Here is a 21,840-nt window from a genome sequence, read left to right on the forward strand (position 1 = left end):
CAGAAGTGACTGAAGATTTAAGTCTCTGGGACATATATTTAATGGGCATTGTGCTAATTACAGGCACAGATAAAAAGGGCAGAAGAACCATGTGTTTCCTGCTGTTTTTAAGTTGCCTTTTTTTTAAATAAAATTTTAATGAAGTATATTATTCATCCATGAACACACATAAACAGTAAGTGTATAGTAAAAGTTGTGAACTTTTTTTGTAAAATATTTATTACAAACTATGAAATAACATTGTCAAAATATTGCTAGTAACTGTAGCCCACATCTTACTAAGTTGCCTTTTTCTTGATTTAGCAGTCATCCAATCTCTGCATCCCTTTGTTTTATAAAGGTTTGAGAAATATAGATCTACTAGTTTTTGCTAAGTGTTTAAAGTTTCTGCGGGAGGACAGAGGCCTAGAGCCTCTCACTCTGTCATATAACAGTTACTTTAAAAAATATTTAATGGTAAATGTTATTGCCAAGTGTTTATTACTTTTATTTCTATACAAAAGAAGTATTTTAAAAAATCACCTTGTTCATTTAATTTAATAACTTTCTTTCATTTAAAGAAGGCAGTAAAATAGAAATGTGATTACTATATGTGGTAAGTAGGAAACCTAGAAAGCCGACCTCTAAAGGACAGGAAAGTGAGTAATGAGTTTTCCAAAAAAAGTAGAGTTTTCCAAAAGTAGCAATTTCTGTTCCTTTCGAAGGAATGGAAGATTGTGAGACGATGGAAGATGTGTACATGGCTTCGGTGGAAACGGACCGGGGAGTAAAGGAGCAGCTCCATCTTTACGACACCAGAGGCCTGCAGGAAGGCGTGGAGCTGCCAAAGCACTATTTTTCATTTGCTGATGGGTTTGTTCTTGTGTACAGTGTGAATAACCTTGAATCCTTTCAAAGAGTGGAGCTTCTGAAAAAAGAAATAGATAAGTTCAAGGACAAAAAAGAGGTAAGAGGCTAAGTTAAAAATGTTGAAAGGAATTATGATTTAAACTGCAGCACGGACTCTGGGTAGCTAAATATTTCAAAGCATTAAATTGTTGTGGTCACAGTATCTGTGATCTTCTTGATTTTTTTTTTTCTTAGTCTAGGAAATGTAGACCTGACAGTGTTCAATAAGGACCAGCGTTTGACTTTTTCCCTTTTGTTTATTGCTGTGCACAAGGTGGATTTTAATGGTCCCACATCTGAATTACTACATAGTTCTTGTCCTGTTATTTGGGGTCACTGTTTCCAGAGGCTCTTCATTGTCTCATTGGCTAAATAGGTTTCTTGTTTTCAGCGTTACAGAAAGAAAACCACGAAGTAATATTTGCTTCCTAATAACCCTTTACCACCCTAAAATACGATCAACATGCCTTGCTGTGGCCTCTGAAGTCCCATGTGACCTGGTCCAGCCTACACTTGTCACCTCCTTGCTCCTCCTCCTGCTCCTCTCATGCCACTCCACTGACACTGACCTACTTCCTGTCGTTACAGCAGGGTAATTTTTTCTCCTGTTAGCGCCTTCGCAGTTGTAGGTTCCTCTGCCTGCAGCGTGCTTACCTTAGATCTTTCTCTAGACCAGGGTTCTTAACAAGGGGTCCGGGAGCTGGAATTTAAATTTTAAAAAAACATTCTTCTTGTGGGGACATGTTGGTGCAGGTGTGATATATTTATTAAATACACAGGATAGTGTGGGACTTAGGAAGGGGGCTGTGGTTTTCACATCACTGGCAGAGGGGTCCGTGGAACAAAAAAGTTTGAGCCCATTTAAAAAGAATTACTTTAGCTACTGTGTTGACATTAGAGAGTTGGGCGACATGGCGAGGAATGAAGAGTTCATTCAGTAGTGCCCTGGAGCACCTTCACCAGCCTTGAGGAAAACCTGCAAAGGCTCTGAGAGGTGGCCAGTAAGGTGGGAGGAAAACCTGCCCAGTAGAGTCAGACAGGTCAGAAACGGGGGGCTGGGAAGCAGATGTGACTCAGCCAGGTCGGTGCCTACCACACGGGAGGTCCCAGTTCGGGTCCTTGTGCCTCCTTAAAGACAAGCAGACGCTGTCCCCGCCACAGGGAGCAGACGCCGCAGCCCGCAGGGAGGGGATGTGGCTCAGGCTGTTGGGCACTCGCCTCTCACGTGGGAGGTCCCGGGTCTGGTTCTCACTACGTCCTGGGGAAGGTGAGCAAACAACGAGCAGACAAGAGAACCATCTGGAGGAGGGGTGGGGGATAAATAAAAAAGTAAGTCTTCAAAAAACAAATAAACAATGGACCATTGTTAAGAGCATTGTTAAGACTTTGGAGCTCTTAACAAGAACAGTATTAGGAAAATAGGAATAAGTCTAATTGGAGTGGCTGGTAAAGAGATTTGAACACAGCAAACAGCTCTTTGAATGAGTTTTGCTATAAAGAGGAACAGAGAAACTGGAGTAGAAACTAGAGAAGGATGTGTTTTTTTTTTTTTTAACATGAGAGAACATTCTATTTGTATACTAATGGAATGATTCAGTAGAGAGGAGAATATTGAAGATGTTGGAGAGAGGAGTTAATTACTTTTGGCCAGGTAAAAGAGGATGGGTTCTAGAACATCACTTATGTGGGCAGAGAAGATGGTAAGTTGTTAGATGTGATGGAAGCATATGGAAATTCTCTTCTAATGGCCGTTTTCTTCCGAAAATATGAAATGTTGCCTGGTTTGAATTAATGGAGGAAGTGTTACATGTTTTTCTAGATAACACTAGCCTACTTGGATCAGCAGTTAGGAATTGGGACCGGGTTGTTTTTCTCCAGCCATGTTCATATAAGTGGCATAGGCACAGAGTAGGGCTAAGAGTTAAATTTAACTAGGGTAGGCATTTTGCCAGGTGAATAAGAGGATACAAGGGGCAAGGGTGTGACTAAAAAGAATTCACACTGGGTGAGGAGAAACTGAAGACACGACGGGGGTTGAGGGACAGCGATAAAGGTAGTAGAGCAGATGGACTGTGCGTCCTGCGTTTAGAATGGGAGTGGTGGTGTGTGAGGAAGACAGGAGGTGGGGGTCAGTGGGGTCCTGGGGACTGAGCTCATGGTGGGGAGCAGTTGTAGTGACAGTGGCAGAGAAGGCTGCAGGGCAAGCCAGGTTTCAGTGAGGCAGTAAGGTAAGGGGCCGTCCAGAGAGGTTGGGGGGTTGTAGGAAGGGGATTTGCCGAGTCAGGGGATAGGGTGAGTTTATGTAGTTGGGTAGGAGAGATGGGAGCTTCATTTTAATACATGACAATGAAAAGCTGGGTGATGAAGAACAACAGGAAAGCTTGAAGAGTTAGCTGCTGCTGAAGGATGGTGAAGTACGAGATTTGCCGAGAGAAATGGCAAATACATGGCCTTCCCTGGAGCACAGGCTGTTCAGCTTACAGGCAGGCACACAGCCACGGTTCAGAAGTCTCTAGGTGAGTGCTCCTGAGAGGCCTTCTCCGAGTTGTTGCTGCCCTTACTCCATTGTCAGGTCATCCTGCTTTATAGCCAGTCCTCTGTGCAGTCGCTGACAATCTGGATATACTTCCTTTCCCTCTTCCCAGGTTTTGACTGTGTTGTGCTCGCGATACTCTAATCACCTCAGAGTGCCCAGTGATAAAAAGCAGTCAAGTTTAGATGAATGAGTGAGTGACGTGCAGAGTATAAAATACTCCAGTTAATTGATACATTTAACAAGTATCTGAGTGTTTACCTTGCACCAGCCACTTTTCTAGGATTGGGAACAACGTGAAGAGATGAAAACTCCTGCTCTCATGGAGTAAGGTACAGAATTCTAGCTGTAGAATAGCCATGCCAAGCTCCAGTTGTCTTACTTTGAAGTACTGCTTTGCCAGTCTCACATCAGGTGCAGCCATATGCAAATGTGGACACATTTCAGTCACATCATGGTTTAAGTAATAGATATTAATTTCCCAAGCCTATCTTCCATGTATACCTGAGTTAACTACTTCACCTATTGTTAAGAAAACAAACAAAAAACCCTTGAGTTAGGAACCTGTAAAGCATCTGCATTTTAACAAAAATGCCTTACGAGTCAGGTGCATAGACCTTATCATGTGGCTCACATCTAGAGTCAGTTTTGATGAAGCAGTTTGTTTAATGGGATGTACTAGTATGATCTTTTTAATCACTTTTTTCTTTCAGGTAGCAATTGTTGTATTAGGAAACAAAATCGACCTTTCTGAGCAGAGACAAGTGGATGCTGAAGTGGCCCAGCAGTGGGCAAAAAGTGAGAAAGTGAGACTGTGGGAGGTGACTGTGACAGATCGGAAAACCCTGATTGAGCCATTCACTTTATTAGCCAGTAAACTTTCCCAGCCCCAGAGCAAATCGAGCTTTCCTTTGCCTGGGAGGAAAAACAAAGGGAACTCTAGCTCTGAGAACTAAAAATAAGTAATTTCACAATTGTTCATTGAATAGAAATATCTGTGACAATGGAGTAAGATTACTGTTTAAAATAGGCCATTTCACTCTATCTTTAGTCCTTAGGATAACCCCAAAGGAAGTGATTTAAAGCACTTTAGATTAAAATCAAAACTTGTAATTACAAGGGAAAAAATATGGGCTATATTTGTCATTCTCTGATATGAAATGAGATTCTCATTCCTATTGTGAAACCTGTCCCTTGTTACTTATGTTTATGTTGCACGTGTTAAAACATTAAAGTTTGGGTAGTATGCAAATACACTTACTTGTAATTTTTTCTCCCTTAACCTGTTTTCAGAAGCTATCCTAATTCTCTGTAACATTATGCAATCTTTTTAGCTCAAACATTATTTTAAAAAATGTTAATCATCTGTTGTCTAAGAGTTATAAAACTTGACGTTTTTTGTGTGTCTATAATGCATCTACCACAGTAAACTGAGTAATGAGTAAGCTAATCTTTCTCTGGTGGAGATTTGTTAAATAGAAAAAAACCCATGATTATAACCTTTCCTTAAACTGCTCGAGGTGGTAGGTGGTAGGTGGTATGAGTAGAACCATCACTCACAAGACTGCTTTTTTTTTCCTTCTTTTAACTGGACCCCCATTTAAAAACCAAATACTACAGGGCAAAATTGTTTCTTCCTCCCCTTGAAAATGGCTAAGAACTTAAGGATAGTAACATTTCCATTTTCCAGAAGGACTACATATCTTTTGGCAGTTTTCTGGATACGTAGTCACATTTGGAATAAAATGTATCATAAAAGTATTGGCTTAATTGTAGTCTGAGTTTGAGCTATGGCTCGCTGAAGATTTTGGTAGGATTTGAGCAATGGGGCTAATTGTATTTAAAAAGTTGACAGCATGATAACAAATTTAAAAAGCAAGCAAGTTACTTAATGGTTTCAACCATGAAAGCAATTTATTAATTTAAATGTAAAATCTGAAGCTCTTCGACAAAAAACATGTTATAAAACATCTAGTAAATTGTGACAGCCTAAATGGAGTACTTTTAAGTTCAGGTGGGTGAGTTAAATGAGCTCAGGCCAAGAACCATATAAAAGGTAAGATACTAATAATCACTTGTTCTTGTTACAGTAAGTCTTTAAATGGTTGTTACCCCTATTTTTATATTCATGAATTTCATGGATAGTTTTAAAATTTGCTTTTAAAAAAATGATATACGTACATCATCCTGCATTTTGCTTTTTTACTGAATGTACCTTAGAACTCTTAGTTTCTCTGGAAGAGGTGCAGTATGTGCACTCTAAGTTCTGTCAAATTTAATCTCGCTGTAAGTAGTTTATGTTGTACTTGCCACACAACATCTGCAAGTTAGAAAAGATGATTCCCTACCCCCAGGTTTGTTTAAAATTTATTGTAATAGAGTTTGTGCAGTGGGAGGGAGATGGGGGTGGGGAACATGCAGGGAACACAAAGAATCTTTGAAAAGGTGATGGGTTAATGGTTATTTAACCTTTTTAAAGATAATTCAAAATCTACTCTGTGGGGAAGTGCATTTGGCTCAAAGGATAGAGCATCTGCCTACCATACGGGATGTCCAGGGTTCAAACCCAGGGCCTCCTGACCTGGGTGATGAGCTGGCCCATGCGCAGTGCTGATGTGCACAAGGAGTGCCCTGCCATGCAAGGGTGTCCCCTGTGTAGAGGAGCCCCACGCACAAGGAGTGTGCCCCATAAGGAGAGCCGCCCAGCGCGAGAAAAGTGCAGCCTGCCCAGGAGGGGTGCTGCACACATGGGAGAGCTGATGCAGCAAGATGATGCAACAGAAAGAGACAGATTCCCTGGGCCGCTGACCAGAATACAAGTGGACACAAGAACACACAGAACAGACAACTGTGGGAGGGGGGAAATCTACTCAGTGAGCAGTGCATGTGGCTCAAGCAATTGAGCCTCCGCCTACCACATGGGAGGTCCCAGGTTCGGTTTCTGATGCCTCCTAAAGAGAAGATGAGCAGATAGAGCAAATATGGACAAAGAGCAGACAGTGAGCACAAACAGTGGTGTGTGTATATAAATAAATGAACCAATCTTAAAAAAACAAAACAAAAACACTACTCTGTGAGGCTGATGTACAAATTAGAGTTTAGTCTGCATTACTTCTGGGTTTTTTCATGAATAGCAGAAATCTGTAAATTTTAGAAAATTCTACAAACTGCAACCAAAAGGTAAAAGAACGTATACAACCAGCAGCACTGGGTGATTATTTTTAATATTGTTTATTAGCACAGTAACAAATGCAGACTTAAGTAGTCCACAACATAGAACCAATCCACTGAGAGCAACTCCTATTCCACACCTTACAGTTACCAGCTTAAGGTATTTCACTACAGGTTTTCACAAGTCCTCATTCAAACCTTTCATCTTTTCACAATAAAGTAGATTGGCATATAAAATAAAATACACAACTACTCATTTCCTATATGGTGTTTTATAGCCACGTGTCCATTTTACATGTATGAGATGACAGTCTCTAAAAACTGTTAAATACCAATGTTCCCTCCAAAGAAGGGAAAACAAATTCCAATTGAAAAAAAAAAAAAGGGTGTATTCTTGGAAGGACTTTACATAAATGGCCATTTGTGTAACCTGTACAAAATTAAGCTGTTTTAAATTTACATACTATAAGGAACTGAACCCAAATGTACATTCTTTTCTGTACTACATTTCAGCTAATATTGCAGAACTAATGACAGTTTTAAAAGAGGCTATTACCAATTCTGTCTACTGTAGCAAGATACCTTAAGTTACAACAAAATCTTAGGAAATAAGACTGAATAATATCTGTTATAGAAATACCCTACTCTTTACCAACTCCCACCCTCCCCCACCCCTTCAAAATCATAAGCAGCTCTTTTCTGTGACAGACAAATAATGTGAACTGTGAAAACCCAATTTATGTAGCGTATCTCTTGGTCCACTGTCTGGCCATTCTGTCATGTTCTGCTCTGTTGGTCATATACTGAGTGGCAATACTGCCCACCAAGGGATCCGCTGCAAGGAAAGAATACAGATTAATTACCTCGAGAGGAGAAGACCATCTTAAACTTCAGCAAATGAGTTAGTGATAGCTTGAGTAGAAAGGTACAACAAAATATGTGCGCTCGAACCCCTCTTTGAAATACCATCCACTCGACCATTGTGTATATTTTTCCTTCTAGACTTTAAAAAACAACATGGTTGGGAATACTTGCCAAAGTAGAATGCTCAAGCTTCAGTACTGGTTTGGCTTCATCTCCTTAGTTCATTTCTCTCCCAATAACCACCACTAAGTTGGCGTTTCTTTGCTCTTATAAAGTAGGCTAAATTCAATGGAACCTGGAATGTCCAAGGCTCCAGTGCTGTGCTCACGTGCCCTTTTTCTCAGTGGCACCTGTTATGGCACTGTGATCATACCGTGAGGGCCTCAGGGCTGCTGCAGTGTAATGCTCTCTACCCACAACAGTTTACTTAGAACTAGGTCAAACCTGAGACTTCCCATTAAGTATAGGTTTTCTCTGAAATGGAATAGAACCATTTAATAACTACATTTATATTTTACTTTTCTAGAAAAAAATTTTTTAATTAGAGGAACTAAGTCCACAGTCACAGTTAAGTAATTGCTAAGTATTTAGCAAAGATTGCCATTTTCAAACTTGAGGACCACCAAAGTAACAAACCAGCTATGAGGCAAGCATTCCAGGAGTCCAGCAGGCACAGGTGAGGTCAGACATTTGACTCAACATCTATAAGTATGTGTCTTGGTTTTGTTTAGAGAGAACTGTATGGGAAATATTAAAAAAGGATTAAAAAAGGAGGGGAGCAGATGTGGCTAAAGTGGTTGAGTGCCTGCTTCCCACGCGGGAGGTCCTGGGTTCAGTTCCCAGTGCCTCCTAGGGACAAAAAACACAAAAAAACCAACCTGGGAGCCCATGTGGCTCAGGGGTTGAGCGCCAGCTTCCCACATACGAGGTCCTGGGTTCAGTTCCCGGCCCCCGGTACCTCCAAAGAAGGGGCTGGGTGAGTGTGGGGAGAAATGACTGAAAATGTAAAAACCTAAAGCAAACTTTAAAGTAAGTTTTCGGTTTACAATACCTTGTTTCTCCAACGTTTTAATTAATGACAAAGTGGCTGCATTTTTCAACTACAGTATCTTGAACGTCTTGATTAAAACTTCCTGAAAAACTAATTAGTTCTTGTCCTTTGAAAGCTCTTAGAAACATAAAACCTGTACTTTATCTTTAGAAAATCTTAGTTTAACTGGAAGAACAAAACAAGAATTATTAACCTTACCAGGATTACAGTCTGTAAGAAGTGAGCAGATAGAAAGGAGGACTTTAGAAATGGTTAGTGCTGGACTCCAGTTATCTTTCAATATGTCCAAACAAATAACTCCTTGGCTGTTAATATTACAGTGATAGATTCTTGTCCGAAATGTAACCTAAAAAAAAAAAAGGTACTGTTAACCAGTATTTAACTAGCAAAGTTTCTACTAACCTCTTAGGAGTCCTGAATACAAACAATACAAAAACCCAATACCTAGCTTTTAAAAGGTGAATAAAGTAACAATATTATGGTTTAACTTACATTAGTGAGACCACAAAGCTGACAAGAGACTTTAATACATTTGAGATTAGAAAGTATTCAATGACACAACTCAGAGATTTGTCAATTTTATTTAAAAAATATCCTTTGACCAAAAAGAAGTAACTGCTCAAATTCATCTTTAGCAGTTTTAATAGCTAATTGTTTGCTGACCTCTTGTGTTAGTTGGTAGTACTACACTGCCCCAAAGTAAACTTGTGAATCATAAATGCAAACTGAAGTTCACATTATAAATGCAAACTGAAGTTCAACCTATAGCAGGGTCTTGCTGACAACAACGACCACACACCCAAAAATGTGTTGGGAAAAAAAATTGAGGACAAGATTTCTCTGACCTTCATACAACAGGTCCTGCAGACTTTCTATCTACCTAAATCCCAGAATTCACTATAAGAGAGTCTCCAGAGTGAGTAAGGACCACAGCCGCAGAGCGAGAAATCCAAAACAATTCACATGAGCTTGTGTTATTTTATTTGGTGTCCTAATTGTTATTTGTGGAACAAAATGAAACACAAAGTAAAAATTACCTATAACCCTACCTACTGATTAAAAAAAAAAAGTCAATTACTCCTCGCTGTTGCAATTGTGACTATTCAATATATAGTCTGCACGTATCAGACAAGCAGCTTTTATTTTTTAAGATTTCTTTATCCTGCTTCCCGCTCCCCCTGCCCCGCCCCAATTGTCTGCTCTCTGTCCATTCGCTGTGTGTTCTTCTGTGTCTGCTTGTATTCTCATTAGGTGGCTCTGGGAACCGATCCTGGGACCTTCCAGAGTGGGAGAGAGGCGATTACTCTCTTGTGCCACCTTAACTCCCTGTTCTGCTACGTCGTCATCTTTTCTCTCCTCTATGTCTCATGTTGTGTCATCTTGCTGCGCTAGCTCTCTGCATTGGCTGGCATTCCTGTACTTGCCCTCACCAGGAGGCCCTGGGCATCGAACCCTGGACCTCCTGTATGGTAGACGGGAGCCCAATTGGTCGAGCCCCATCTGTTTCCCTAGGCTTTCCTTTTGATAATATAAGAAGGAATCAGATTGTTTGAGAGTTAGTTACAAGAGATGGTTGATTTGGGCAATCTCTACCTATCCTACAAGAGAAAAACAGAGAGCCAGGGGTAAGGATTTGAAAATCCTCACTTAGGACAAAGGGTAGAGAATCCAAGGCTTTTGGTAGAGGATTCTGACTAATTGCTTTAATGCATGGATATCCTGACACTATTTTTAGCTGTCAGGAACATCTTTCCTGTAAGGTGAAAAACAGAGAATTCTGGGTTGCTGTTACTCTGAATTAACATGATTTTAAGCACCATCAAAACAAAAGACTTATAGAAATGGTCTCTGCCAAATGAGGCAAAGTCAGTCCCAAGAGGTGTTTTGTATATGTTCAAATGTAATCCAGGTTCATTTAGGCGTAACAGAAATCTCCTAGTATTTATGATTACTCAATTTTTAAAAATCGCAACAGGTTAACAGTACAAATACGAGACAGTTCTCTTATGCACTACAGCAAATGTGCACTGCTAATACATAGCGGATGTATGGAAAAAACATACCAAGTGTATGCCGTGGACCACAGTTAGTGGCAATAGTCTGATTGGGTTGTCATCATCTGTAACAAATGCTCCACAATGAGAGAAGCTGTTGCTTGGGGGAGGGTGATGTGCGGGAATTCTACACATTATGCATGACTGTTTTGTAAAGTTCACTTCTCCAATAAAAAATTTAAAAACCACAATAGTCTATTTCATGAGAATTAGTAAATTTTGGCATAAATCAAGGGAAATATCTTACCTTTGGAGGCTTGAAGGGATATTCTGGTGTAAAAGTGATATCGAGGAAGAAAACGCCACCCTCATACACAGATCCCGGCGGCCCTAGAATGGTTGACCTCCACTCATAGATGTTGTCGCCCTTGGGACCAGCACTGTGAAGTAATACATCAACAGGTAAGAGAAGATGGTCACATCAGCCCCAGACTTTAAACAAATATATTTTTAAAAGATACATAGATGACACAAATCCCTAATTTTATAATGTACCCAAAAGGGGAATAAGAGCACTCCTCCTCTCCCCTTTTGTTTAATGTGTGGATCTCCTCAGAGAAGAGGCAGCGTCAGACGGTATCTGATGCAGGACCACTAGAGCCCACCAGCCTCCAGGTCCAGTACACTGGACGGCAAAAGAACAGTAAAGCTCACAAAGCCTACTTAGCTGTGAACAAGCAAGACACTCAGAGCTCAAAGCTCTCCTTTATACATCAGAAGACAAATACAAACAGTATTTTTTTTTTAAACTACTTCTTAGCACACAGAAGCTGAATTAGTGCCAATGAGAGCAGTTTTTGCTCAGAGCTACATTTCTGGCAACGAGTTCCAAGTACAAAAGTATATCCCATTGAATGTGGTCTTTCCTTGTTCTTATACTTCCATAATTTTACCCTAAAAAGAATCAATGGATTGCATTATAAACCAGGCTGAGTGAGAAAAGAATGACAAGTACCCAATTAAGTTATTCAATTTTCATTTCAGTATATACTAAACTCTGTAATCAGAATGTCTAAATATTAAAATTGGGATGTTAGTCTATCATACCAGTTAAATCACTTATTTACAGTGAGTTAACCCATACTTGACCACAATACTTCCCAAAGCATTTGCTCAACTCAGTGTGTTGGTCTCTGGAGTACTCTATTCAAACACATCAGCAACAAGTTTTAAAATTTTCCCTCCCAACGCTCAAACTTACAAAGAGCTTACCACACCCACCCAAACTAGTTAAGTGTAGTGCTCTGGTACTGAAGAGAGAGAGAAAGCAAGCCTGGGAAATGATCCTGGTTATGTATTTAAAATACCTTCTCAAAAGAATGACTGCACCATGGGTAAAGGTGCAGAGCGGGTAACTTACAAGTTTTCATCCCTGAGACCTCTCACACCTTAGCTATTAATTTGCTTCAAGACAATGATCTGTGTCAGCCAAATAACAAACATGTCTTAACTAAGAATAGTCCCCACAGTGCAGGCAAGCGCTGCCCTTTCAAGCCAGCGTGCGGTATGCACTGCACGTGCTCACTCGCTCACTGAATGCCAGGTACTGGGTGGGGCGCAGGGATGCCAGGGAGAGCAGCGCTGAGCAGGACATGTCTCTTCCAGGTGCCCTAATCAGCTAGCTTTAAGGTTTACCTCCTTCATTTAAGGGAGATGAAAGGAAGGGGGGTCTTCCCTGTGGCCTGAAACATTCCTTATGGACTTAGGAGGCTTTTCCTTCCGTCTGAAATCGAGTATGAGGAGCACAGAAATGTAGGTGTGGGGGATGAACTGAACACCACAGGGAGGAAACATCCTGTGACTGAAAAAGGGGGTAGGGGATGCACAAAAGAGGGGCCAATGGGAAAAGCACGGCTCAAACTGGCCAAGAAAAGGCCGAAAGCTCAGGTTCAAGGTCACCAGTTATGTAACCCTGAACAAGTTATTAAACCCAAGTTCATACCACCCACATCTCACCTCACCGGAATGTCCTAGAACTGAAATGAGAGAACCACAAAGAAAAAGGGGTAGGGGTTAAGGGAGAAAGCTTGTGTAGTGCAGCAGACTTACAGTAGCTGTTCGTTAGATGGGAGTGTGATCACTTTTTTCCCCCAAGACTTCTTTTTCTCCCCACTCCCTTGTTGTTTGCACTTGCTGTGTGCTGTGTCTTTAAGGAGACATGGGGAACTGAACCTGAGACCTCCAATGTGGGAGGGAGGCACCCAGTAGCTTGAGCCACCTGTTCCCTGCTTTGTTGAGTCTCTATGTTTTTTCTTCTTGTGTCTCTTATTGGGTCATCTTGTTGCGTCAGCTTGCTGTCTTGTTTTATTTTTTTTTAAATTTCTCTCCCCTTCCCCCCGCCATCCCCCCCAGTTGTCTGCTCTCAGGGTCCATTTGCTGTGTGTTCTTCTTTGACTGCTTCTATCCTTATCAGCGGCACCAGGAATCTGTGTTTCCTTTTGTTGTGTCATCTCTCCATGTGTGCGGCACCATTCCTGGGCAGGCTGCACTTTCTTTCACGCTGGGCGGCTCTCCTTATGGGGCGCACTCCTTGCGCGTGGGGCTCCCCTGCGCGGGGGACACCCCTGCGTGGCAGGGCACTCCTTGCGTGCATCAGCACTGCACATGGGCCAGCTCCACACGGGTCAAGGAGGCCCGGGGTTTGAACCGCGGACCTCCCATGTGGTAGACGGACGCCCTAACCACTGGGCCAAGTCTGCTTCTGGCTTGTTTTCTTTAGGAGGCACTGGGAACCTCTGCTCCCTGCTTAGTTGGAAATCTCACTATGTTTTTCTTCTTGTACGTCTGCATTATCTTATTGTGTCAGCTCACTGCACCTGCCCGTCATGCCAGCTTGCTGTCTTCTTTATGAGGCCCAAGGAACCAAACTACGATCTCCCATGTGGTAGGTGGGAGCTCCGTCACTTGAGCCATACCTGCTTCCCAGAGGTATGATCTTTTTAAATATAATTCATGATATCAAAAACTTGAAGGCAAAGGCTATCATCTACTCTAAAATCCTTTTTATAAATGAGCAACTGAGACAATGAGAGGAAGACAGGACCTCTAAAACCCAGGGTTTTGCTTTTGTTTTTCAGTATTTCAAGCTGCCTCCTACTAGCAACCAATAGCCGTACAGTTTTCTTCAAGTTTAGATTGGTGATGCTAAGAAGATACTCCCAGCCCCCAGAAAAAAATGGATGAAAGAAAAAAAAAGATGAAGTCAGTATAGTATCTTAGACACACTCGCATGGGCCCAATGCTGCTGGCTCCTTAGTATTGAGAAAAGGTAATGGAGAAACTTGCAAGATTTAACAATATGCATCTACAAGTAGATTTTTGATAGAAATTGGTCCCAAAATTTCACTGTTCATCACAACAATCTGTGGGGCTTTAAAAATGATGGATTCCTGGGCGCCTCCACAGACCTCTGAGTTTAAAATATTCCGAGGCAGTCCCAAGAATCGATACATGCAAAAAGCTCCCCGGCAATTTAAGTTAGATGGTTTGTAATTGAGAACTACTCAGACAGGCTGTTTTGGAAGGAGGACAACCAGTTAGGAACATAAGCCTTAACATTTTACAACTTGTTACCTGTCTTTTAGAAATCCAAATTAAAGTTGCCACTTGTTTGTCATCTGCTTTCAGTTCAGGTGTAAACTTTTCTGAGAGTTCAGGAAAAAGTACGGGGGAAAGGGTATTAAGGAATCAAGTCTAGAACATAAACATAATTATGTAATAAAAACAAAGGATGTTTCACCCTTCTGTTAAACTTCAAGTATACAGAATAGAGGTGGGTTATAAGAAAAATAACTGGGAAGCAGACTTGGCCCAGTGGTTAGGGCATCTGCCTACCACATGGGACGTTCGCGGTTCAAACCCCGGGCCTCCTTGACTCGTGGTGAGCTGGCCCATGCGCAGTGCTGATGCGCGCAAGGAGTGCCCTGCCACGCAGGGGTGTCCCCCGTTAGGGGAGGCCCCACGCGCAAGGAGTGCACCCGTAAGGAGAGCCGCCCAGCGCGAAAGAAAGTGCAGCCTGCCCAGGAATGGCGCCGCACACACGGAGAGCTGACACACAAGATGACGCAACAAAAAGAAACACAGATTCCCATGCCTCTGACAACAACAGAAGCGGACAAAGAAGAAAAAGGCAGCAAATAGACACAGAGAACAGACAACTGGGGTGGGGTGAGGGGAGAGAAATAAATAAATCTCTAAAAAAAAAACTTAAAAACTAAATGAAATAATGTTAAATGTAACTCAAATAATAAAATACATTAACAGGAATCCTGGAGAAGACTCAAAAGCCAGGATCTCTAATCTCTGGGCCCTCAACGAGAGGACCTGAGAATTACTGCGAAGGGTCTAAGAATCCCTTGGAAAGATGAAGCATTGTTGCCTGAATAAAAAACTTGAGATATTCATTTAAAACTGCCACTGGATGGATTAAAAAAGCATTCTGTCATTTGCGTTTTCTTAACCATGAAATAATAATAAAAAAATTTTACTGGGGCCTGCAAAGATTTGGCTTTTTCTGAAGTTCTCATTGGAGAAGAAAGCATCTACTGGTCCAAGCAGTGGGCAAGATGCTCCTGTCCTGGAGGGCCTGGGAGGCGAAGGAAAGGTCTGTTCAAGCGCTCCTCTAGCATTTCTCTATAAGATACGACCCAGGTTTACCCTCGGGTCAGCAAGTGTGCCTTTACACAGCCTTCTGCCCAATCCCTCAGCCCCCCTTTATGGTTCCACAATAAGAAACACAACTTCAATTGCAAACTCTCGTTGAAGTCACTTTGGAATGGCATGTAATTAAGTTAAATTTTTAATCCAAATGATTGGAAAAGTCCTGGCTTGGGGGGTGAGAGGCTGAAATGACAGGGAAGCGGATGTGGCTCAACAGCTGGGCACGTGCCTGACACGCGGGAGGTCACAGGTTTGGTTCCCCCGCCTCCTTAAAAGGAAGACGGGCACACAATGATGGACGCAGAGAGCAGACACAGATGCAGACAAGGGGAGGGGGATAAATCTTAAAAAAAAGTTTATACAGGAAAACAGGTGGCAGTTCCTCAGAAAGCACAGAATTACCATATAATCTGGCAATTCCACTTCTAGGTACATACGCCAAAAGAAGTCAAAGCAGGGACCCAGACAGCTAGCTCTACAGCAATCCTCCCAGCAGCCTTAGTCACGACAGCCAAAAGGAGGAAGCAACCCAAGAGTCTATCAGGAGAGGAATGGAGAAGCAATGTGCTCCACACTTACCACGCAACGCCATCCAGCTGTGGAAAGGATGAGGCTACACATGCTTCAACAGGACGAGCCTTGCGGGCACGAGTGACAGCAGCCACACAGGGACAGCGCGCATGGCTTCAGTTATATCAAACAACTAGAATTCACCAGCTCACGGAGACAAGGCGACTACAAGGTACCGGGGCGGGAGTGGGGGTGCGGGGCTAATGCTTAGTGGGTGCAGAGTTCCCTGTTCCGGGAGATGGATGTGTTTGGTGATGGCTAGTGGTGAGGTTGGACGATAGTGGACGCTTATTAATAACGTACAGCACGTGAAATACTTGAAAATGGCTCAAATGGGATAATTTGTTGTATATGTGTAACCATAATAAAATTAATTATAAAGTTTTCCAAATGATGACAGGCAATTTTAGAGGTTCCTTGAAAATGAGAAGACATGGTAGAGCAAACTAGCTGTTCACGTGAAGTGCCTCACAGCTACCCAAAGCCCACAGACTCCACAGACCCCCGCCTCCAGCAGCAGCCTCAGAGCTCTGCTTCTCCCCAGGCGTGACCCCACCGGGGACACCGGGCAGCGTTTGGGGGAGCTTTGGTTGTCACCCCTGGAGAGAGGGTGTGCCACTGCCACCTCGTGGGGAGAGCCAGAGAGGCTGTCAAGTACCCACAGGACAGGCCCCACAGGGAAGAGTGATCTGCCCCCAAATGTGCTGAGGCTGAACATCTCTGCCTTTAAGAAACGAAAGCATTTGCTCAGGGCGACCTCGTGAGGAGAAGAGCTTCAGTTCAAATCCTTGTCGTTGGACTCCAAAGCCCATCCTCGTCCTGCTCTGTGTGTGGCGCAGAAAAACGACTCAATATACACGGCTATTGTTATTAAAAATGAGATTTCCATATACCCTAAGTGCTGTTTAAACTCTTGCTACTCTCAAGCGTGGTTCCTGGCAAGCCACACCTGCATCCCCTGGGAGCTTGTCAGAAATGCAGGATCTCAGACCCACCCAGACCTAATGCATCGCTGCATCTTAGCGGGAGTCCCAAATGACTCCTATACACAGTAAAATTTGAGAAACCTGCTGTGGAGGATGTAAGTGACGCTGAATGCCAACACTGCTCTCTGATCTTAGATCTCAGTTACCTGGCTCTCTCCTCCACTGTCTAAACCTCTGCAGTTAAGAAACGAACGATCAACCCTAGTAACGTCGGGCTCTGTTAAGACTGCAAAAAATCAATACCAAACACAGAATTTAGAAAATGCTTACAAGGAAGAAAGCCACAATAAAATCTACAATCCCTATGATAAAATTCACACTACTCAAAATCTATTCTTCAGTGTATTCTTTTGGCAGACATTAACTGAGAGTGTAATTTTTTTTTTAAGTATGAAAGCAGCACTGTACCAGTGGAAATCCCTACATATTCTCTAAAGGTGAAAAGCCATCGCCTCCATGAATTTACTTAGCGCATCCAGAGGAGTTTTATTTAAAAACAAAAACAAAAACCTGTCTACCGTCAGCATCCCTTCATCAACCAGCAGTCACCTGCGTACTTGAAATGAGCAGCAGAAGAGACTTGGAAATCAGAACACCTCCCTAAGGTGTCTAACAGCGGGAGACACAGCTTGGTGAGTGCTTTTAAAGGAGGACGGCAGGGGGCAGATGTAGCGGAAGGGCTGAGCTGCTGCTCCCCATGTAGAAGGGCCTGAGTTCAATCCCTGGTACCTCCTAAAAGCAAAACAAATGGAAAAAAAACCACGAAAAAACGCGCACTGGGACGTGGCTGTAGCTCAGAGGTTGAGCACCTGCCTCCCATGTAGGAGGTCCTGGGTTCGATCCCTGGTGCCTCCTTTCTTATACAATGTGGGGGAAGAGGAACAGACTCTGGTATTGCTAGGATGGACCGCTGAGGTCAACCTCGAAACACTCCCCAGAGAGGCTGGTGCCTGCGCAAGGGTTTAACCCATGGTACCCAGTGTGTCTGGGCACTTTCCTGGAACAGACTGGGCTCAGACACGGGCCAAGGACTCTTCCTTAGACAGGGGAGTGGCGTAATGTCTAAAACAACACGACCTGCGCCACTGAACAGCCTTCCCACAAACCCTCACAGGTCCAGTTCTGCCAACCCTGGGGACAGGTGCCTACTGACGTCCTCCAGCAGAGAAGCGGTCACCTTTTAAAGGGACTTTTGCTGTCGTTTTTCATGAAGCACAAGACCTGTGGTGGTAGGGCAGGCTGCAGAGTTCATTTTTGAAATTTATTCCAAACTAGAAAGAGAACAGATTTGTACATGGATACTCAGCACAGGGCACTGTAGGTATATGGGTGCACAACCAGATTTTAAGTCTCTAGAGTAGTCACTTCTAACACTCATACTATAGGGTCTGGCAAAATAGTTACAATATTTAATTAGCCAGTCAAAATATGAGCTACTGATTAGGATTACATGACAGTGTTCCCAAATTAAGTGACATAATGAAAACAACAGCTCACTCTTACCCAACTAGTTATTCACTTGTAGTTTTACTCCACATGGTGTTGCTTTAGAGAAAAGTCGCAATCCAGTTCTTCTGGAAATTTACATTCCAATATGGAAAAAAATTCGAATGTACACAGGGAGAATAAGAACATGATTTTTGAAAGAAAACTACTTCCAACATAATTTTGAGGTAAACAGTTGTGAGGCTCCAACAGGGCTGGTGAGAGAACAGACCTGCCGAGTATGGAGGAGAAGGGTCCTTCCTCTCCAGTAGGATGGCTGATGGGGAGCGTTTATTAGCAGTAAGCAAAGCAGTGGTAGGAAACACGTACCAAACAAATGAAATCACAAACTAGGTCCATGTCAAGGGCCTGAAGAATGGGGGGAAACAGAAAACACAGGAAGCGTTAAGAATTTAAGAGGAAGTGGATGCGGCGCAGGGCATAGGGCCTCTGCCTACCATATGGGAGGACCCAGGTTCAATCCCTGGGCCTCCTGGTGAAAGAGAAGAGGAGAAAGCGTGCCTGTGTGGCGAGCCAGTGCCCGCGTAGCGAGCCAAGAGCCTGCACAAGTGAGTCTCGCAGCAGGATGATGACACAACAAAAAGAGACGAAGGGGAGAGTCAAGGTGAAGAGCAGCAGAGACCAGGAACCGAGGTGGCACAATTGACAGGGAACCTCTCTCCACATCAGAGGTGCCCAGGATCGAATCCCAGTGAATCCTAGAGGGGAAAAAATGAGAAGAGAAGACAAAAAGAGAAACAGATACAGGAGATCACAGAGCAAATGGACAGACAGTAAGAGGAGCACAGCAGGAGGGAATAAATAAATCTTAAAAAAAATAAAAGAATTAAAAGATCAGCATCCTTGCATCTCAAAAGACATTTTCCTATACAAGGTAACCTATATAAAGTTTAACCTATACAAGGTTAAACAGGTAAGTATTCAGGCTAAGGGCGGATCAGACAACAGCTCCTCTCTGCAGGAACTACACAAACCTGATTCAGAATCATTCTAACTTGCTCTTTCCCCCAGAAGTCAGAAAAATAGGGTCAGAGCAGCATCAAGTTCTGAGGTGGCAGTGATGAAGCCTCTACCCCCACTAAGTAATCCAGGGCCGGATACCTGCCTTAGAGCCAAGCAGCCGAGACTTGAATTTTTTAATTGCATGCTTATATTAGCACAGAAAAACGTGCTGTCCAGATGAGTAAATAGAAATAATCAGTCTGTGGTTCGCAGAGTAATCAGTTTATGGTAAGTACGACTAGCTCTTCTATAGGATGGTAATAATACCAAAATTCTCAAGAAGGAACTTACCACGTTTTCAATCAATTCTAAGAAGAGATTTTGGATCACACCTTTGATTATGAAATTTATTGTAAGTAAAGGTTTCCCGTTCGCTCACAATCACCTCCTGAGCAGCATCTACACTGTAACTGCTGCCCACCTCAGCCTGGGGATGGGGCAAGCAGGGTGTGGGAGAAACTGGGGAAGTGAGTAGGCGTAGCTATTAAACTGTAGCTCGACATCTGGTGGTAGAGTACAGAGTAGCTGAAAAGTTTTGCCACAGTGATTTTTTTGGTTTGTTTTTTGTCAGTTATGGTCATTGTATTAGTCAGACAAAGGGGTGCTGCTGCAAAATACCAGAAATTGGTTGGGTTTTATAAAGGGTATTTATGTGGGGTAGGAGCTTACAGATGCCAGGCCATAAAGCACAAGTTACTTCCCTCACCAAAGGCTATTTCCACGAGTTGAAGCAAGATGGCTGCTGATGGCTGTGAGGGTTCAGGCTTCCTGGGTTCCTCTCTTCTAGGGTCTTGCTTCTTCCTGGGCTAAGTGTTCCCCTCTTCCTGGGGCTGGCTTCTCTTTCCTCTGTGAGCTGACTTCCCAGGGCTCCAGCTTAAGGCTTCAGCATCAAACTCCAACATCAGAACTCCAGTATCAAAAAACTCCTAACTCTGCCCTCTGCCATTCCTTTTATCTGTGCACCCTCCTGGCACAAGAGGTTTACCTGATTACTTACTCAAGTAAACCTATGAATCCAATATAATCTAATATGCCCAGAGGAAAAGACCAGTTTACGAATATAATCCGTATTTCTTTTGGGAATTCATCAATAACATCAAACTGCTATGGTCGTCTATAATCATTTTATGGTTTGGTAATTTATTGTGAATAATTTTAAAAATTTTATCATGCGCTTTCCCTCGCAGTGTTCTGCCTGGGGAATCTCGGAACGCCCGCCCTGCCCTGTCTGGCCTGCCCACGTTCTCCTCCTTCCAGGGCTTTACCTGGCGTCGCCAAGCAGAGGCCCCTCACCCTGGGCCGAGGCCTCCTCCAGCACAGAACTCGTGCGGGTCTGGAGGATGAAAACGCTTCGGCTAACACTGGCCTTTCAAACCATCGGAGGAAGGCCGCTCAGCAGTTCTCCCAGGGGGTTTTCAGGGAGCCCACGAGATCCAAAGTATTTTCATAAACCTGAAACACTTGCCTTTTTAGCTCTCATTTTCTCACAATTGTACTGTGAGGTTTTTCTGAATCGACGTGAGCTGTGATATTGCAAAATATTAAATGCAGAAGCGGATGTGAAAATCCAGCGGCCTTCGTAAGTCAGACATTGAAGCAATTTGCAAATGTGTAAAACTGTGCCACTCTTGTCACTAATTTTTTCCATTTTGGAAAAGATAATAATCTTTCACTAAAAATTTTATGTTGACACATTTTTTATTGTTTTTAAATGAATTATAGATATTTTAATACCCCAGTTTTCATTTTGAATTCAGTGAAAATTCCTGATTATAAATCATGTTAAACAAAACCTCTTTGGGGTCCTCAACTATGTGTAAGAGTATAATGGGGTCCTGAAACCAAAATGCTTGAGAACTGCTGGGAAGCTCATTTTTAAACGGCATATGCACCATTTAAATAAGTGTTAGGCTCATACTCCCACCAGACTCTTAAAAACAGAGAAAGGGAGGCGGACTTGGCCCAGTGGTTAGGGTGTCCGTCTACCACACGGGAGGTCCACAGTACAAGCCCCGGGCCTCCTTGACCCGTGTGCAGCTGGCCCATGCGCAGTGCTGATGCGCGCAAGGAGTGCCCTGCCATGCAGGTGTGTCCCCGCGTAGGGGAGCCCCACGCGCAAGAAGTGCGCCCCGTAAGGAGAGCCGCCCAGCGTGAAAGCAAGTGCGGCCTGCCCAGGAATGGCACCGCCCACACGGAGAGCTGACACAGCAAGATGACACAGCAAAGAGAGACCCAGATTCCCGGCGCTGCTGATAAGGATAGAGGCGGTCACAGGAGAACACACAGCGAATGGACACAGAGAGCAGACAACGGGGGGGGGGGGGGGGGGGAAGGGGAGAGAAATAAAAAATAAATCTTTAAAAAACATAAAAACAAAACAAAACCTAAGAACTTCAAACAGGAATTAGAAGAAAAAGAAGTGACCCCTGGGGGTGGGGGCGCCCTTGTCCCGGCCCCCAGCCTCCCCTCGCCCGCAGCTCTGGCCCCTGCAGCCACCGGGCCTGAAGGCTGCGCAGCCTGCCAGCGGGCGGGACGTGCAGGTGGGTTCCTCGCTGC

At 43.3% G+C, this 21,840-nt stretch overlaps 2 protein-coding genes across 5 annotated transcripts in view; one reads left to right on the forward strand and one right to left on the reverse strand.

The window, feature by feature from the left end:
- The window catches only part of NKIRAS1 (NFKB inhibitor interacting Ras like 1), a 73,298-nt gene extending 52,276 nt beyond the window's left edge, over positions 1-21,022 (forward strand). For 3 of the 4 annotated variants that reach the window (XM_058290817.2, XM_058290816.2, XM_071212873.1), the window contains 3 exons: positions 705-946; positions 15,650-15,962; positions 20,472-21,022. In XM_058290817.2, the coding sequence (XP_058146800.1) occupies positions 705-946; positions 15,650-15,962; positions 20,472-20,734 (818 nt within the window). In that variant the 3' untranslated portion in view covers positions 20,735-21,022. Of the gene's footprint in view, positions 1-704; positions 947-4,134; positions 4,676-15,649; positions 15,963-20,471 lie in introns of those variants that run through there. The other variant, XM_071212874.1, reaches the window with a different exon arrangement.
- Positions 6,637-21,840, reverse strand: part of LOC101447215 (ubiquitin-conjugating enzyme E2 E1) — a 71,298-nt gene continuing 56,094 nt past the window's right edge. Inside the window, exons 3-5 of the mRNA XM_058290820.1 lie at positions 10,809-10,941; positions 8,706-8,853; positions 6,637-7,427 (exon numbers count right to left, since the gene is read on the reverse strand). Coding sequence (XP_058146803.1) covers positions 7,330-7,427; positions 8,706-8,853; positions 10,809-10,941 — 379 coding nt within the window. The 3' untranslated portion in view covers positions 6,637-7,329. The remainder of the gene's footprint in view (positions 7,428-8,705; positions 8,854-10,808; positions 10,942-21,840) is intronic.

The sequence above is a fragment of the Dasypus novemcinctus genome, chromosome 31 (genome assembly GCF_030445035.2).
Source record: "Dasypus novemcinctus isolate mDasNov1 chromosome 31, mDasNov1.1.hap2, whole genome shotgun sequence".
Lineage (NCBI taxonomy): Eukaryota > Metazoa > Chordata > Mammalia > Cingulata > Dasypodidae > Dasypus > Dasypus novemcinctus.